General features: G+C 45.2%; 1 protein-coding gene across 1 annotated transcript; it reads left to right on the plus strand.

The window, feature by feature from the left end:
* Positions 1-5,490: 5,490 nt before the first annotated feature.
* Positions 5,491-16,374, plus strand: LOC140429729 (gonadotropin-releasing hormone II receptor-like). The gene is made up of 3 exons (XM_072517067.1): positions 5,491-6,224; positions 9,427-9,634; positions 12,758-16,374. Exons 1-3 carry the CDS (start codon positions 5,667-5,669, stop codon positions 13,033-13,035), a joined length of 1,044 nt encoding a protein of 347 aa, XP_072373168.1. The 5' UTR covers positions 5,491-5,666; the 3' UTR covers positions 13,036-16,374.
* The last annotated feature ends 436 nt before the right edge of the window (positions 16,375-16,810 follow it).

A 16,810-nucleotide genomic window follows, 5' to 3' on the forward strand; every position in this document is an offset into this window, starting at 1 on the left:
GTGAATACGCGAACTCGCGCCGGCCATGGCTCACCTGCGTTCGGGTACTAGCCCCCTGGGAAGGGGTGGATAGCTGCCGGGTGAGGCCCATTGACGCAGAGCGGCTCGCGTCACTTTTTACGCCGGCGTCAGAACTTGGCCACAGTATTGGAGAATCCCGGCCATGTTCTGCACAATCATATGCGCCTGCATCACGCCTCACAGAAATGTGGCATTATGTACCTACACAGTTCCCCAATACATTGTTCTTTGTTCACACAGGATAGGTCAGGATCCAATGCAACAAAGCTCTTATCTAGGAGCATCGTGGGTTGCAATTATCATCAGAAAGACATACTTTAGCGAATCCTCTCTCCCTCGGTTCACAAACGTTCTGATGGTGTAGCTCCCAGATTTTCTTTTCAATCCATTCTAATGCTCATCCCATAGGGATGAGACCAAGCAAATAATTCTGGTGTTTACCAAATAAGTATGAACTCTGGACAGATTTACAACACCAGATTGTTGGTAACCAACTGGTCGACTACACTGGTGCTGCTGTTCAGGAAAATCATATCTTATGAACAAGTTGAAAGCTTCAACAGACTTTATGTTTAGTCTGTGGTGTACATTCATATCCCTGTATGGAAACTGTGCACTTAATTGCTTATTGCATTTTGATGATTAATTAAAACTGAATTAGTAAAAATTGTAATGACTTTGCTGAGGAGCAGCATGACATGCTTGTTAAAATGTTTTAAATATAGCAACACATTTGATGGAAGATAAAAGCCTAATTTGCAGAACTTTTCATTTCAGTAATTCCAAAACATGGAGACAGGCCGGCAGACACAAGAGAGCAATATGTGACCAAACTGAAAATATGTTCACATTATCCAATGTTTTTCATTTTACCTTATCATGCAGTTTTTAAAATATAACTTTATAATATAATAATCTTTATTGTCACGGCTTACATTAACACTGCAATGAAGTTACTGTGAAAAGCCCCTAGTCGCCACATTCCGGCGCCTGTCCAGGTACACGGAGAGAAAATTCAGAAGGTCCAAATTACCTAACAAGCATATCTTTTGGGACTTGTGGGAGGAAACCGGAGCACCCGGAGGAAACCCATGCAGACACTGGGAGAATATGTAGACGCCGCACAGACAGTGACCCAAGCCAGGAATCGAAACTGGGACCCTGCTGCTGTGAAGCAACAGTGCTAACCACTGTGCTACCGTGAGTCTCCCAACATCCTAGGCCTCAAACCGGTGTGGAGTAAGGATGGAACCCACTTGAGAGAGAGAGAAAACGTCGGCTTTTGATGGAGAGATTACTGCAAAGAACTCCTAAACCGTGATACAATCATAGATGAGGACATGTTTGAGGAAATCCTCCAAATCCCCATCAAAGATGATTTTGGACTCCCACCAAGCATGGTGAATTCGAAGCCACCATTGAACACATGAAGAATGGAAAAGCCACCGGAGTGGGATGGGATTCTAGCAGAGGTTTTCAAACTTGGAGGAGAAGGGATCACCTCCATCAGCTGTTCCTGAAAATCTGGGACAGAGAACGTATCCTGCCGACCTCAGGGATTTTGTCATCATCAAGATGTTCAAGAAAGGAGACAAAGCGAACTGCGAGAACTACCGAGGAATCTCCCTACTCTCCATCGCAGGAAAATCATCGTCCAAATCCTTGCTAGCCGCCTTCTCCCAGTCCCTGAAGAAATCCTTCCAGAAAGCCAGTGTGACTTCCGACCAAACTATGGAAGAGAGGACATGGTTTTCACTGCTCGGCAATTTCAAAAGAACTGCCAGGAATAACATCAACCACTCTACATGGCCTTCATCAATCTGACCCCAGCTTTCGACTCAGCCAAATAGGAAGAGCTATGGAAGACCTTGTCAAAGGCCAGCTGGCCAGAGAAATTCAAGAACATCCTCTGACTCCTCCTCAGCAAGATATCGGTGATAGTCCTCACTGATGGAAATAAGACAGAAACCTTCAGGGCCAACCGGAGGCACACAGGGTTGTGTCATCGCCCCCACTATCCTTCAACCTGTCAAGAACAGGCTTCACAGTGGTGTGGACATCATCTACACAGGATGGACGGAAACCTTTTGACCTCATCCGGTCGAAATCCAAGAAGAAAATGATACTGACATCGCTCGTGAAACTTCAGTATGCAGATGGAATCACTATCTCCATTCTCTCAGAAGAGAATCTCCTAACCATGCTTGATAATTTCATGGAAAAATACTAATGAATTAGTCTCAGCCACAACCTCAAGAAAACTCCAGTCCTTTACCAACCTGCCCCTGCGCAAGATCCAGTCTTTCCCTCCGTCAAAATCAATGGAGAAACCCAACCAAACGTGGAACATTTCCCCTCCCTGGGAAGCCACCTCATATCTAAGGCTGACATTGATGCAGAAATCTAACATCATATCCAATCCATGAGCACTTCCTACAGTTACACAAGGATGAGAGTCTTTGGTGATTGTAACATCCGTGCTGACACTAAGATCCTTGTGTACAAGGCAGTCATCCTCCCAACTCTTCCATATGGCCCTGGAGAGGTACTATCAATGCTGTCTGAGATGGATTCTCTGCATCAGCTGGGAGGACAGGCGTACTAACATCAGCATCCTTGAAGGAGCCAAGAACACCAGCATCGATGCCATGATAATCCTAACCCAACGCTACAGGGCTCGTCATGTGGTCAGGATGTCAGGATCCCAACTGCCAATGCAAATCTTCTACGGCCAGCTCAAGAAAGCCTCCTGAACAAAAGGAGGACTAAGGAAGCGCTTCAAAGACACCCTAAAGACTTGCCTCAAGAAATGCAGCATGCTTGGGAGACCCTTGTTCAGAAAAAACCTACTTGGAGGAACCTCCTGATTGAAAGGACACAATTCTTTGAGAACACCCAATGGCAAGAGGAGGCCCTGAAAAGGAGCCTGAAAATGAAATTCCAATAATCTAGAATCCAAGGACCAATCCCATCTCCCGGAAACACCTGCCAAGAGTGCGGTCGAAGCTGCGCCTCAAGGATTGGGGTCATCAGCCACGCAAGAACCCACAGAACCCATGACCAGTAAGGCAGAGTTTCATAGGTGGACAGTCATAGTCGTTAATGGGTGATTGCTGGAGAAGAATGTGGCTCATGATTAGAAATAACATTTATAGAATTTTACATTTTTGCAGATTATGAATCTTTATTTGTTCTATAGTTTTAAATTTTGGTATATTGGGCCACTCTTAGATAAAACCCTACTCTCTTTACCTTTATGAATGCCCTCACTAGTCTCCTGTATAGTTGTGCACCTCGAAAAATGAATAAAAAGTCTGAGTTTATTTTTTGTGAAATCTATTGAAATTATTCTCATGGTTCCATGGGATATACCTCCCAAGACACAGCATCCATACAGAATCTGGGTTGACACTTTAGAACAGTCCTAAGGGAGTGTTACATTGTTTAAACTAGCTGATTGTCTCAGATTGGAGAGATCCAGACCGATATTTTATCTTCGAACAAGCAGTAAAACAGATAGCTAAATCGTTTAAGGTCATAAGTGAGTAAATCGACTGTGTTGTTTCCTTACTCTGAAACATTGACTACACTTCAGAAAGTAGTTTACTGGATCTGAAGTGACATTCTGTGGATATGAAAGGTACCGTATAAATGCGAGTTCTTTCTTTGTAGTCTTAAGGGCACTCTTAAATAATGAATGATAAGCCAATACATGACAACGTTACACAATACCAAACAATCTCCCAATGTCTGCGAGCATGTTGCTTAACGAACCTCACATTATGGAGGAAGGTCACCTTGGCATTTAATAGATGTGAACAGTGCGTGATTGAATCATCATCCCGTATCGCCAAATATCAGAAATAGAACAGACCGGAGGTAAGCAATAAATCAACAAACATTCTTTTGCGAGGAATTAAGCAGCCCACTCATTAGAAAATAAAATGTTGCTTCTGTCAGCTCAAATCTTGGTTTCGTGGAAGAATTTTTCCTCGCACCTGCATTTTATCTGGCAATGTGTAATGCACAGCGCACCCCCTGGGGATTACACTGCCTGCCTTGCTGCGAGATGCGGATTAGATTGAATGGCAGCACATTTCCATTCTGCTGACTGAGCATCCCGCCCTCCCGTTGCTACAAGTATTGATCCACACTATAAATAAATCAAAACAGGTCTTGAGGTTTTAATCAAATGGGCAAGTACCACGGAGCTATTCTGTATCTCAATCTTTAACCATGTTTCACACACTACAATGTGTGGGTGTCTGCCCTCTATATTGAACATATCCCGCGCAGTTTTACTGCGGACAATAGACACGAGTCAAAATTAGTCCATTTCAAGCAAACACTTTCAATCTCTCTGTATAATAGTTTTATTTGGGGAAACTGCTATATTTATACATGTGCAGCTCGCATAGAAAGGACGACCGTATGACACAAAATAATTAGAAAGGATGATTTCCCTCCGTTGTTTTCAGTTAATGATTTACTCCAATTCGACATGTCGCTTTAGTGGCCAACTGTTCGAGATTAATGTGATTGAGGGTTTTTTAGCCGCAACTTTTATGGGAATAGGGCTAAAAATAGTTTTATTTTTCATTATTGGTCCTGGACAAACATGCCACCCCCACGTATTTATATCTGAAATCAGGGGAATTGCAGCCCATCTCCCAAGGGAAGGGGTTTAAATGTCAATTAATCTGCAGAGGGTCCGATCGCAGGCCAGGGGGTGGGGGGGGGGGGGGGGGGGTCAGAAGAGGGATATCATTCAAATAGCCCGCTCACCTTAAAAACCTACTGAGATATCTATCACCAAACTGATCCCCACTGCAGCTATTAAACTGCGAGATTCCAATCTCCTCACAACACATGCTCAACATCGCCCGCGTGTACTTCAAAACAAAAAATCTTAATACAGGATTGTTTTAATCATCGCTAAAATGTTAACCGATCTAAGTTCAGGTCTGCTCACTGTTAAAAACAGCTCATTCACAGGGGATCGGACCAGATGTCTTGTTCTGCCTTATCGACCTTGCTTTCATTATAATTCAGCGACCATCGAGTTATACATTATTAATATATTCATATTCAAATCTATTCATCACCTTCCAAACCTGCTGAAATTAATATCATTTGCAAAACTTCTAATATTCTGGTTTAGGTGAAGTCAGCAAGCCAAATTGCTGCTTGTTTAAAGAAAAAGTATTTAAATGATTTAATGCTGTATAAGACTACTTCGGAAAGTCTCCAATTATTTAAAATGCATCAGCCATTACAATGGAAAGGGTGCAGAGGCATATTATAGATGTAATTGTCCTTTTATTTCATTGTTTCTCGTTGTTTGCGATGTTGGTGCAGCAAACCTAAAGGGGCTGGTGATGGGAATGATTAACTGTCTGCCGGCTCTGCAGGAGGCGGGGTGATGGGGAAGGGGCGCCTCCCACAAGCGGGAGAAGTGACTCATTCACAATTTTCCGATGTGCTGCCAAAACCCCACCTTCTGGGCTGACCTTTGTGAATCAGGAAGATGCAGAAGGTGGAAAAAAAACCCTCCCCCCACCCTTTCACCAATCTGGGCACTTTGGTCAGATTTAACGCCGCAATAAAAAAACCCAGCCGGTGTTACCCAGGCAGAGGCGAATGCGATGAAACTCCGACGACTTTGCTGCAATGACTTGCCGCCCTGCAACAGCAGCGCGCACAGCAACTGCAGCCTGGACGGCGATGGCACTTTCAGCACCGCGGTCAGCGACCAGGGCGGCGAGGACGAGCTGCTGCTGCCCACTTTCTCCACCGCCTCCAAGGTCAGAGTAATCGTCACCTTGACCATCTTCTTGATCTCCTCCTACCTCAACCTGACCGTGTTGTGCGGCGCCCTGAGAAGGAAAGGCACGGGCCGATCCCACATCAGGACACTGATCGTGAACCTGTCGTGCGCCGACCTGCTGGTGACTTTCATCGTGATGCCCCTGGACGCTGCCTGGAACATCACGGTGCAGTGGTACGCTGGCGACTCATTCTGCAAACTCCTCATGTTCCTCAAGCTCCTCTCCATGTACTCGTGCGCCTTCATCACGGTGGTGATCAGCCTCGACCGCTACTGTGCCATCCTCTACCCCCTGGGCATTAGCAGAGCCAACGAGAGGAACCGAACCATGCTCATCGGGGCTTGGATCATGAGTGTCACTCTGGCCACACCTCAGGTAATACACATTAGACCTGCAGCCTGTGCATCAAGGCAGCTAACTCGCAGTGCTGTCCCAGCAAGGCAGGATGTATGAGCAACAGCTAAATCGTTACCCTATCATCCTCCATTGGTATATGCAGATACTTCATCCCAGCTCTCACCTTTGTATAGCTTTGGTGCAATGGGATGCAATATTTCTATGTGGGCGATAGCCAAACTGAAATTGCACGCAAGGTGCTTAAATGCAAGAGCGCACAGTTCAAACTGTGTACAGAAAAAAGCCAGCTTGTCAGGGTAAAGTCATTCATTCCATATACATCATTGCTTGTTGTCGGTCATTCATTCCATATACATCATTGCTGGTTGTAGGACAATATCATTAGGTGAAGCTGCGTCTAACGCATTGCTGGTAACTGGTGTAGTTAAGACACAGCGTGGCTCTGGCTTTTCTTTTCAACAATTTCAAAATCAGAAGTGAAGCTTGCCATACACCCCTTGGGTCACTGTCTGTGTGGAGTTTGCAACTTCTCTCCATATCTGCGTGCTCTTGTTTCCTCCCACAGTCTAAAGATGTGCAGGTTAGGTGGATTGGCCACGCTAAATCATCCCTTAGTGTCCAAAAGGGGAGGTGGAGTCATGGTGGGAGGCGAGTGCATACGTCTCTCACAGGATCGGTGCAGACTTTATGGGCTGAATGGCCTCCTTCTGCACTGTGGGGATTCTATGATTCTATACCAGGCCAGTTATCCAAAATACCAACATCTCCTGTTTGCTGCTGAATTTCGTAGCTCACTTAGAACGTAAGTGAAAACTGTCCAGGATGAACTGGACAAACAAAACAAAATCACAATTTACTATGTAACTCCACATTGTTCCTTTTAGCCTCGGGTGGAATTCTCCGCCCCCCGTTGGGTGGGAGAATCGCTGGTGGGCCACGCGAATTGCGCCATGCCACCCCGATGCAGGGACATGATTCTCCACAAAGCGGATAATCGGCGCCACTGGGGCCGGCGTGATTGGCGCGGCGCCGGGCGGGGTATGCGCCGACTCTCCGCCACATGCCGGCGCGCCGATTCTCTGGCCCGGGTGGGCCGTGCGGCCGTTACCAAAAAGCCGAGTCCTGTCGGCGCCGTTCTAACATCCTCTGAGCTGGCGGGACCACGGCATTGAAGGGTCCGGGGGCAGCCTGTGGGGGGTGGGCCGACCCCGGGAGGGGGGGGCCTCCGTGGTGGCCTGGCCCACGATCGGGGCCCACAGATCGGTGGGCTGGCCTCTGTCTAGGGGCCTCCTTTCCTCTGCGCCGACTCCTGTAGCTCTGCGCCATTTGGCGTCGGGGCTGGCATGGGGAAGAAGGCCACTGCGCATGCGCTAGTTGGCACGACCCAACTGCGCATGCGTGGACCCCGTGGCACCTGGTGCACGCCGGGATCAGCAGCTGGAGCGACGTGGGCCACTCCAGCGCCATGCTACCCCACTGTGGCCCAGAGGATCGGGTCTCGGAATGGGCACCAATGCCAGAGTAAAACACACTGGCATCGGCACTTAGCCGCCCGATGGGAGAATTGCACCCTGCATGTTTCACACCCTGAGTGAAATGCACTTCTCTTACACATTTTTTAGCTGACTAGCAAGTACCTGGGTGAATGTAATCAGAGAGGTTAGTGTAATGAACAGATCAATGTTGGTACATTTTAAAATGGGGACAATTTGCATGGAATTGCACTCTATTAAAAAGGATGCGGGAAATCATAGAATCTACCCATGCCCATGTCCCCCTATCCCTATAACTCTATAACCTAACCTGCACATCCTTAGACTAAAAGGAATGATTTAGCATGGCCAATCCACCTAACCCGCACATCTTTGGACTTTGGGAGGAAACCAGAATACCCGGAGGAAACCCATGCAGATTCGGGAGAAAGTGCAAACTCCACACAGACAGTCATCCAAGGACAGAATTGAACCTGGGTCCCTGGCGCTGTGAGGCAGCAATGCAAATCACTGTGCCACCGTGCCATTCAGGAAGGGAGACACAGGGGAGACAGCAAGAAAGAAAACTCTGGTTAGGCCACAATGAAAGTATTGTGTCCTGTTCACTGCACTTCAGGGAGGATGTGAGGGTGTTTGAAAGGGTGCAAAGGAGATTTCCCAGAATGATTCCTGGGATGGAGCTACGGGTTTAGCTACGAGGTTAAGTTGGAGTAGATTGGGTTGGTCACCTTGGAGGGGAGGAGATTCAGGGGCGATTTGATAGGACTGTACAGGGCAGATTTGAATAAAGTAGTCAAGGAACAACTGTTCCTATTTGGCACAACGACTAGGGGACATGGATTAAAAATTGTGTCCACGAGATGCAGGAGGACTGTGGGGAAGAACCTTTTTATGCAGCGAGTGGTAATGGCCTGGGACTTGTTGTCCATGATTCCATGACTGAAGGCAGAAATTATTTCAAAAGGAAATTGGATGGGTAATTGAAGGAATTAAACATGCAGGGCTATGGGGATAGGGCAGGGGAATGGGATTGACTGAATTGCTCCATGGAGAGCTGGCATAACCTTGATGGATTGAATGGCCTCTTTCTGTGCTATAAATGTGTCTATGATTCTCCTCTCTGAGGATCCTCCCTCCCTCCACTTGAGGTCCTTAAGGGCCACTTCCCACCTGGCCTCAATTTTAAGGCTGACAGGGAGAGTGCAGGGGCTGTGGGAGGAGGCAACAGTGATCCTTCTTGGGGCACAGCTGTGAAGACGGGGGGGGGGAAACTCCCTCAAGGACCCTGTATCCACATTTGGTGACTTCCCCCAAGGTCTGCGCCCATGAATGCTCCCAACACACACCCTGACCTCCCTATCAAGGCCTCCAACTGGCTTGGCCTTATATCTCCTCCCTGTGTGAGACACCCCCCCCCCCCCCCCCCACCCCCCTATATTGACCGGTCCTGGACACTGGGACTTAGGATCTGGGAACTGCCTGTAATCCCAATCCTGGCCACTGCTGCTGCCAGCACTGCTGGGCTATAGAGCTACTACTTGAAAAGGGAAAATTGGAGGGCTATGGATAGCTCTTTCAAAGAACAAGCATGGCCACTGAATTACCTCCTGCACTGTCAGATGCTATCAATTATTTTAGTCACTACCTTACATTTAGTTACTTTAATCTACTGTATACGATTACAACAGTTAGTAATCAATTACTTTATATCTCTTTTTTCATTGTAGCTGTTCCTCTTTCACACTGTTTCCATTGCTGTACCAGCTCCATTTACTCAGTGTGTGACTCATGGCAGCTTTAAGGAGCCTTGGCAGGAAAAGGTTTACTTTTTCTTCACCTTCCTCTGGCTTTTCCTTCTGCCGCTTATAATCATGATATTTTGCTACACAAGTATATTGATCTCTGTTACGAGGAAGATGACAGTAAATGGAGATGGTAAGTATTTAATTTTACTCTTTTCCTGTTGGTACAAACCACTTTACCCTTGCAACCTTCGTCAAACTCACTGGTGCAATTTTAAAATGTGAACCTGGTTAACAATCATTTTGTTTCTCTTGTTAAGGATCAGGAGGGAAATGCATTTCCTGGTCTGATACAATCAAGGTCTCAAGTTTTCTCTTCAATGTAGATAATTAAGGAAACGATTTCAAAGTGTGGATGAAGAGAAATTATTTCCCCCAGTGGGGGAATCCTATAGAAGACGCACTATTTTGAAATTAGAGACAGCCATTCAGGATTGAAATGAAGAATCACTTCTTCACACAGAGGCATAGAAAACTGGAACTCTCTCGACCAAACGTTTGTGGCTGTTTGAAACCTTCACGACTGATACTGATAGATGTTTTAATTATGTAAGGACATCAAATATGAATCAAGGCAAACAAATGGAGGTCAGAATACATATTAATGCAGGACTTTGGTGAAAAGACCGGGGTGGGCCGTTGGGTGATTTGCTGCTGCAGATAGTCAGCCCTGACCGATGGGCCGAATGACCTCTTTCTGTGCTGTAACCGTTTTATGATTCAATGATACTATGATTCAGTGATGGCCTGATTGAATAGCAAAGCAGGATGGCGGGGCTCAATAGCCTACTTCTTTTCCCATGTTCCTAAATGTAGTTGCTGGTCTGATGAGCTGGCTGATCTGAGGCCAAGTAGAGGGAGGGCTGCAACATTTGGCCTCAGTGTCCCAGGCAAAGGAGGAAAGAAATATGTCATTTTGGATTTCTAATACAACCAGAGCTTTAATTCGTGAAATGTTGATTTATTCCCATGCTTATTCACCCTTTGAGAGTTCACCTGTACAGCACAGGGAGGCACAAAATGGAGACAAGATATTTTCCAGAGAGAGTGAAGGATTTCAGACATTGAGCCGATCTGAGATAAAGGCAAAATACCGCGGGTGATGGAAATCTGAAATAAAAACAAAAAATGTTGGAAAAACTCTGCAGGTCTAACAGTATATGTAGAGAGAGAAACAGAGTTAATATTTCAAGTCCGTGTGAATCTTCTTCAGATTTACTCAAAGTTAACTCTCCATGGATGCTGCCAGACCTGCTGAGATTTTCTAGCATTTTCATTTTTATTTATTATTATTATTGAATCTATCTGGGCTATTCTAGCATATTTTGTTATGTAGAGAACTTGGTGTAGAACATGTGGCCACATATTCTATACTGTATAAAGTTGTAGAGTTTTACAGCACAGAAAGGGACCTTTTGGCCCATTGCATCAAGCACCTATTTTTCCTAATACCATTTTCCAGCACTTGGTCTGTAGCTTTGTATGCAATGTTTTTCAAGTGCTCACCTAAATACTTCTTAATTGTGAGGATTCCCCCCCCCCCTTTCAGACAGTGAGTTTCAGATTCCCATAACCCTCTGTATGAAAAAGATTTTCCTCAAATTCCCTATGAATCTCCTGCCCATTACCTTATATCTGTGCCCCTTGCTTATTGACCCTCAACTAAGGGGAAAAAGTTATTTCTAACAAACCTATCTATGTCCTTCATAATTTTGTACATCTCAATCAGGTCCCCTCGCGGCCTTCTCTGCTGTAAGGAAAACAACCCCAGCTTAACCAGCCTCTCTTCACAGCTGAAATACGCCAGTGCAATCACATCCTCCTGATAGTGTGGCGACCAGAGCGGCACACAGTACTCTAACTGTGACACAACGAGCGTTTAATAAAGCTCCATCATAAACTACCATCTCCTATATTGTGTGCCTCACCTAATAAAGGCAAATATCCCATATGCCTTCTTATCCACCTTATCTACCTGTCCTGCTGCCTTCATGAATCTATGGACATGCACTCCAAGTTCCCTCTGGTCCTCTGTACTTCCTAGCAACCTACCATTCTTTGTGTATTCCATTGACTTGTTAGTCCTCCCAAAATGCATCACCTCATACCGTTCAGGTTTAAATTCCATTTGCCACTGTACTGCCCATCTGTCTAGCCCATCTCTAACATCCTGTAATCTAAGGCTTTCCTCCTCGCTATTTACCACACCACCAATTTTTGGGCCATCTACGAACTTACTGATGTTATCACCCACATTCCTGTGTAGATCATTAATGTACACTACAAACAGCATGGAACCCAGCACTGATCCCTGTGGTACACCACTGAACACAGGCCTCCAGTTACAAAAGCAGCCTTCGACCAACACCCTCTGCCTCCTGCCACAAAGCCAATTTTGGATCCAATTTGCCAATTTGCCCTGGGTCCCATGGGCTCTTACCTTCTTGTTCAGTCTTCCATGTGGGACCTTGTCAAAAGCCTTACTGAAGTCCATGTAGACTACGTCAACTGCACTGCCCTCATCTATGCACCTCCTTGAAAATGTAAATCAAATTTGTTAGGCATGAGCTCCTTTCACAAAGCTATGCTGACTATCCTTGATTAATCCTGACCTCGCCAAGTGGCGAATGATTCTGTCCCTTAGAATTTTTTCCAATAATTTCCCCCACCACTGATGTTAGACTTGCTGGTCTGTAATTACTTGGTTCTTCCCTACTTCCCTTCTTGAATAATGGTACCGCATTAGCTGTCCTCCAGTCCTCTGGTACATCACGTGTGGCCAGAGAGGATTTGAAAATTAACATCAGAGCCCCTGAAATCTTCTTTCTTGCTTCACAGAACAGCCTAGGATACATCTGATCTGGGTCTGGGGATTTATCCACTTTTAAGCTCGCTATAACCATCAACACCTTCTCCCCCTCAATGCTAATATGTTTCATTATATCACAGTACCACATCCTGCTTTCTATGATGCAACCACTTAGCGAAAGGGAATGATGAACATTTATTTTAGCTTCAATGAAGGAAAAAAGACAGTTATAACAGTAATCACCTAGATTATAAAAGCCATTCAAAAATAAAACAACTGAGTTTACTTAAAATTGAATTTTTATATGTTGGTAAGAATATGTGGGTGTTCTATTCATGGGAGCTGATTTTTACAAAATACCAATATTAAGTTCTAATTAAAACATGTTTTTCTAAAAATTAAGTGTTGATACTCACTGATAATGGTTATACTTTGCCTTTTTTCTAGTGTTCTCTAAAAATGCAGATTCAAGATGTAATAAGAACTACATTCCTAAAGTGCGAATGAAAACTTTAAAGATGACTATTGTCCTTGTGAGCACGTTCATCATTTGCTGGACCCCGTATTATATCCTGGGATTTTGGTACAATTTTTTCCCAGCCATGATAAACAAGAAGGAACTTCCTGAATCAATCAACCATGCGCTCTTTACTTTTGGGATGCTGAACTGTTTTGTGGATCCAATAGTTAGCCGTATTGGTTATCTCAGGCTCAGCAATGGCTGATCCAGCGAGCGGCATGGTTAAGATCACACTTAAACACGCCTAAAGTAAAAAAATGGCCATTGTCAAACAATGCCCTGAAATCTACCTAGCCAATTGTGAAATTTAGCACGTAAGCAGTGTTACTTTGTCCAATTTTTGCCAGAGAGTGCTTTCTATCTTCAGCAGACTGCAAAGCAACAAATTGCAAGTTAATAGGCTTGTGACAGTAATGTGTAGCAGCTGAATGAAGTGAAAAAAAGGTGTTAAATGTCAGTCAACCTGTGTGAGTTTCAGGGTCAATGGATGACATACCAGAGTTTTTACTTACAGGTCTTTTCCTTTTGTTATACAGTGTAACTGATGAAGGAGACTCACTGACCTCTTCAGTTGTCTAATAAAGACTTGCGGAATTACACTGCTGTGTATTCAGCTAGAACAAACATTCTTCAAGTCAGGCACCTGTGGATAGCCAGCTCAATCCAAAGTGTTTCCTTGCATGTTAACTCGAGGAGCTGCTCCAGGATGCACACACACTGCCCCTGTAAACCAAACTATTGAAGTAGTACCTGGTGCAGATAGATCTGAAATCAGCCTTCATAAAAAGTGAAACTAGTCACTGAATTGAAGGTATCGCCACCTACCTGGTAGGAGCTAAGTTGGTTTTTCAACATAGTGCATGAGTGACAGCTTTCATTCATTATTAGCTCTAGGCAATGTTTGCTACAATTTTAAAGGTTTAATTAAGGATTATATTTTTGGGCTTAATATAACAATACCCTCCAACCTCAACTTAATTAAAGTCCTCAGGAGCTAAATATTTGTAATAAGTAGGAACAATCTCAGAGGATTGTTAATCCTTGGAATTTACCATTCCAGAAAACAATGGTGGCTGGGTCCATGGAATATATTCAAGACTGAGGGCGCGATCTAACGCAAAGGTTTCTAAGTGTCATTTGTGGCGTGTTTTGTTGGGAGTTTCTTCCCAGTCAAGCCTTAGAATTATTTTTGTCACTGGGGAGCTGAAACCGCTGGTCAGACCAGCTCCTCAGAGATCAGGCCGTCATTTACAGAGGCTGCCCCGATCACTAATTGAGCTTGTGTGTACCCCCCCCCCCCCGATCACTAAGTGAGCTTGTGGGTCCCCCCCCTCCCCCAGCCATGGGCAATGTCACCCTCCCCCACACATATAGGCAGTACCCCCTCCCCCCAAGTGATGACACCTGGCTATAGGATCACTGAGGGCCCCTCTTTTCAGGCCTTCCCACACCCCCTCTCAGGGCCCCCTTCCAGGATCCCCACATTGACCCTTAAGCCTTCCAGAGGCCCCTTCATACACGCCCTGTACCCCTCCACCCTTCGTACCCCACTCCACCCTCCTTTCATGGGCAATGGCCCCCTCAGGCCCTGACCCTTGACAGTGGCACCAGTGCTTTTGCCAGTTTTGCATTGCCACCTGGACACCTTGGCAGTACCAAGGTTCCAGCCTGACGGTACCAAGGGGGAGGGCCAGGGGGTCACCGTGCACTGTCCCTGACCATCCAGAGGCCTCCGATGGCTCAGGGGACCCCAAGAGTTGTTCCATCTGCTCCACGTTTTTGTGGACCAGTATTGAGCGGCGCCCAGCTGGAGACTCCCTGGGGAGGCCGGTAGATGTTGGGAGCCTGATAGAACACACCTAAGTAGGTTTAAAACCTACTAAGGCGCGTGTGGTTTGGTCACACCCATTGCGGGTGGTATCTTGATCGCACCGCCTCGTGAGATCTGGTTAGACCTTGCGAGGCATACTGGCTGCCTCGAAGACTTCAGGAGGCTTCTCCCGATATCTACCGGCCACGCGTGCTCCCATTTGGGCGCAACGCGGTAGATCGTGCCTTTAGTTAGTCAAATATTATGGTGGACAGGCAGCAAAGTGGATTTAGGGCCACAGTTAGATCAGCCATGTCTTTTAAAAAAAAAAAATTTAGAGTACGCAATTAATTTTTCCAATGAAGGGGCAATTTAGCGTGCCCAATCCACCTATCCTGCACATCTTTGGGTTGTGGGGGTGAAACCCACGCAACCACGGGGAGAATGTGCAAACTCCACACGGACAGTGACCCAGAGCTGGGATCGAACCTGGGACCTCGGTGTCATGAGGCAGCAGCGCTAAACACTGCACCACCGTACTGCTCAGCTATGGCCTTATTGAACGATTGGGCAAACGTAAGTGACCAAAAGGCCTGTCATAGTTCTTATGCTCTCATAATGAATTATGGGCTGGGTTCTCCGGTCGCCCAGTGTGTGTTTTTTGGCAGCGCTGTGTTCGCTGGCATTGGGATTCTCTATTCCCGCCACTTGTCAATGGGATTTCCCATTGAAGCCACCCTGCACCACCAGGAAACCCATAGGTAGGACACTCTAGACATATCTTCCCTTGTGGGGGCATTCAAAATACAGAGGAATAAATACAAGATAGTCGCCAATAAAGCAGGGAATTCAGGAGCAACCTCTTTATTCAATGAGCGGTATGAATGTGGAACTTGCAACCATATGAAGTGGTTGAGATGATTCACACAGATGAGGAAAAACAGATAAGTATATGATGCAGAAAGGAATGGGAGGATGTGCTGATAGTTTGAGGGAGAAGGAGGCTCACCTGGAACACAAACTTTGGCATCGACGACCTGTGCTGAATGGCATGTTTCTTTGTTTAAAAGTCTTTGCAAGACTACCAGGCTCCATTTTCTCCAGCAGCAAAACAAAAAATCCTTGTTCCAAAAATGCTTTGTTATTGCAAGTATTGTTAATTTACTTTGCAGTTGAAAATAGAATCACAATCATATAGCACAGAAAGGAGGCTATTTGGTCCAGCGGGCCTCTGTGTCAACATTTTGAAAGAGCTCTTCAATTAGTCTCAAGCGCCCCACTGCTCTTCCCCCATAGGACATACAAAGGTTTCCCTTTCAAATATGCGTTGGTCCCTTATTAAAAATTGCTATTGCATCTTCTTCCACCACCCTTTCAGGCAGTGCATTCCAGGTCATAACAACTCGTCACTAAAATCCATAAGAGTTGGTATTAATTCTACTGGCAGCCACGACCTAATGTTAGGGTGCTGTATACCTAAAGCAGAAAGGACGTCTTACAATTATCAAGCAAAGTTGCACTTTGAAGCTACCTGCTAATATTTGATTGACAGTAACGGCCAACATTAGAAAACAGTGCCCAAAGTCTGAAGTTATTTGTTAAATGACGTTCAACTTTATTGCTGAGTGTTGGTGTGATGTTGGGAAAAATGTAATGTATGTACACAAGCAAATGAGAAATTTTTCAATTGTGAAATTGCTGAAAAACACTACCTATGCGACTCTAATAAAATCACTTTTATCTAAAACTACATCCAAGATCTATATATCTACCTATGTATAACATGTATCTATATGTACATATTCACACACACACATATATAAATAAATATAAAGATATTTATGTATACATTACATAGTATGGTATCTATGGTTACAAATGTCATTTACCATTGAACAATATCAAGAGAAACCTGCTAGTGTTTACATACTGATGTTTGCAGATTTAGCATCGCACTCACAAAGGGTTGCAAATTTGTGTTTGTTCAATTAACTTGTGTAATTGAACCATACAGAACATAAGGACCCAGATCCTATTTCCATTCTGTCCAGAACTAGCGTGAGAACACCACCCACCAGGTACGCGGTACATACTCGTGCGACTCGGCCAACGTTGTCTACCTCATACGCTGCAGGAAAGGATGTCCCGAAGCGTAGTACATTGGCGAGAC

The sequence above is a fragment of the Scyliorhinus torazame genome, chromosome 9 (genome assembly GCF_047496885.1).
Source record: "Scyliorhinus torazame isolate Kashiwa2021f chromosome 9, sScyTor2.1, whole genome shotgun sequence".
Classification (NCBI taxonomy): domain Eukaryota; kingdom Metazoa; phylum Chordata; class Chondrichthyes; order Carcharhiniformes; family Scyliorhinidae; genus Scyliorhinus; species Scyliorhinus torazame.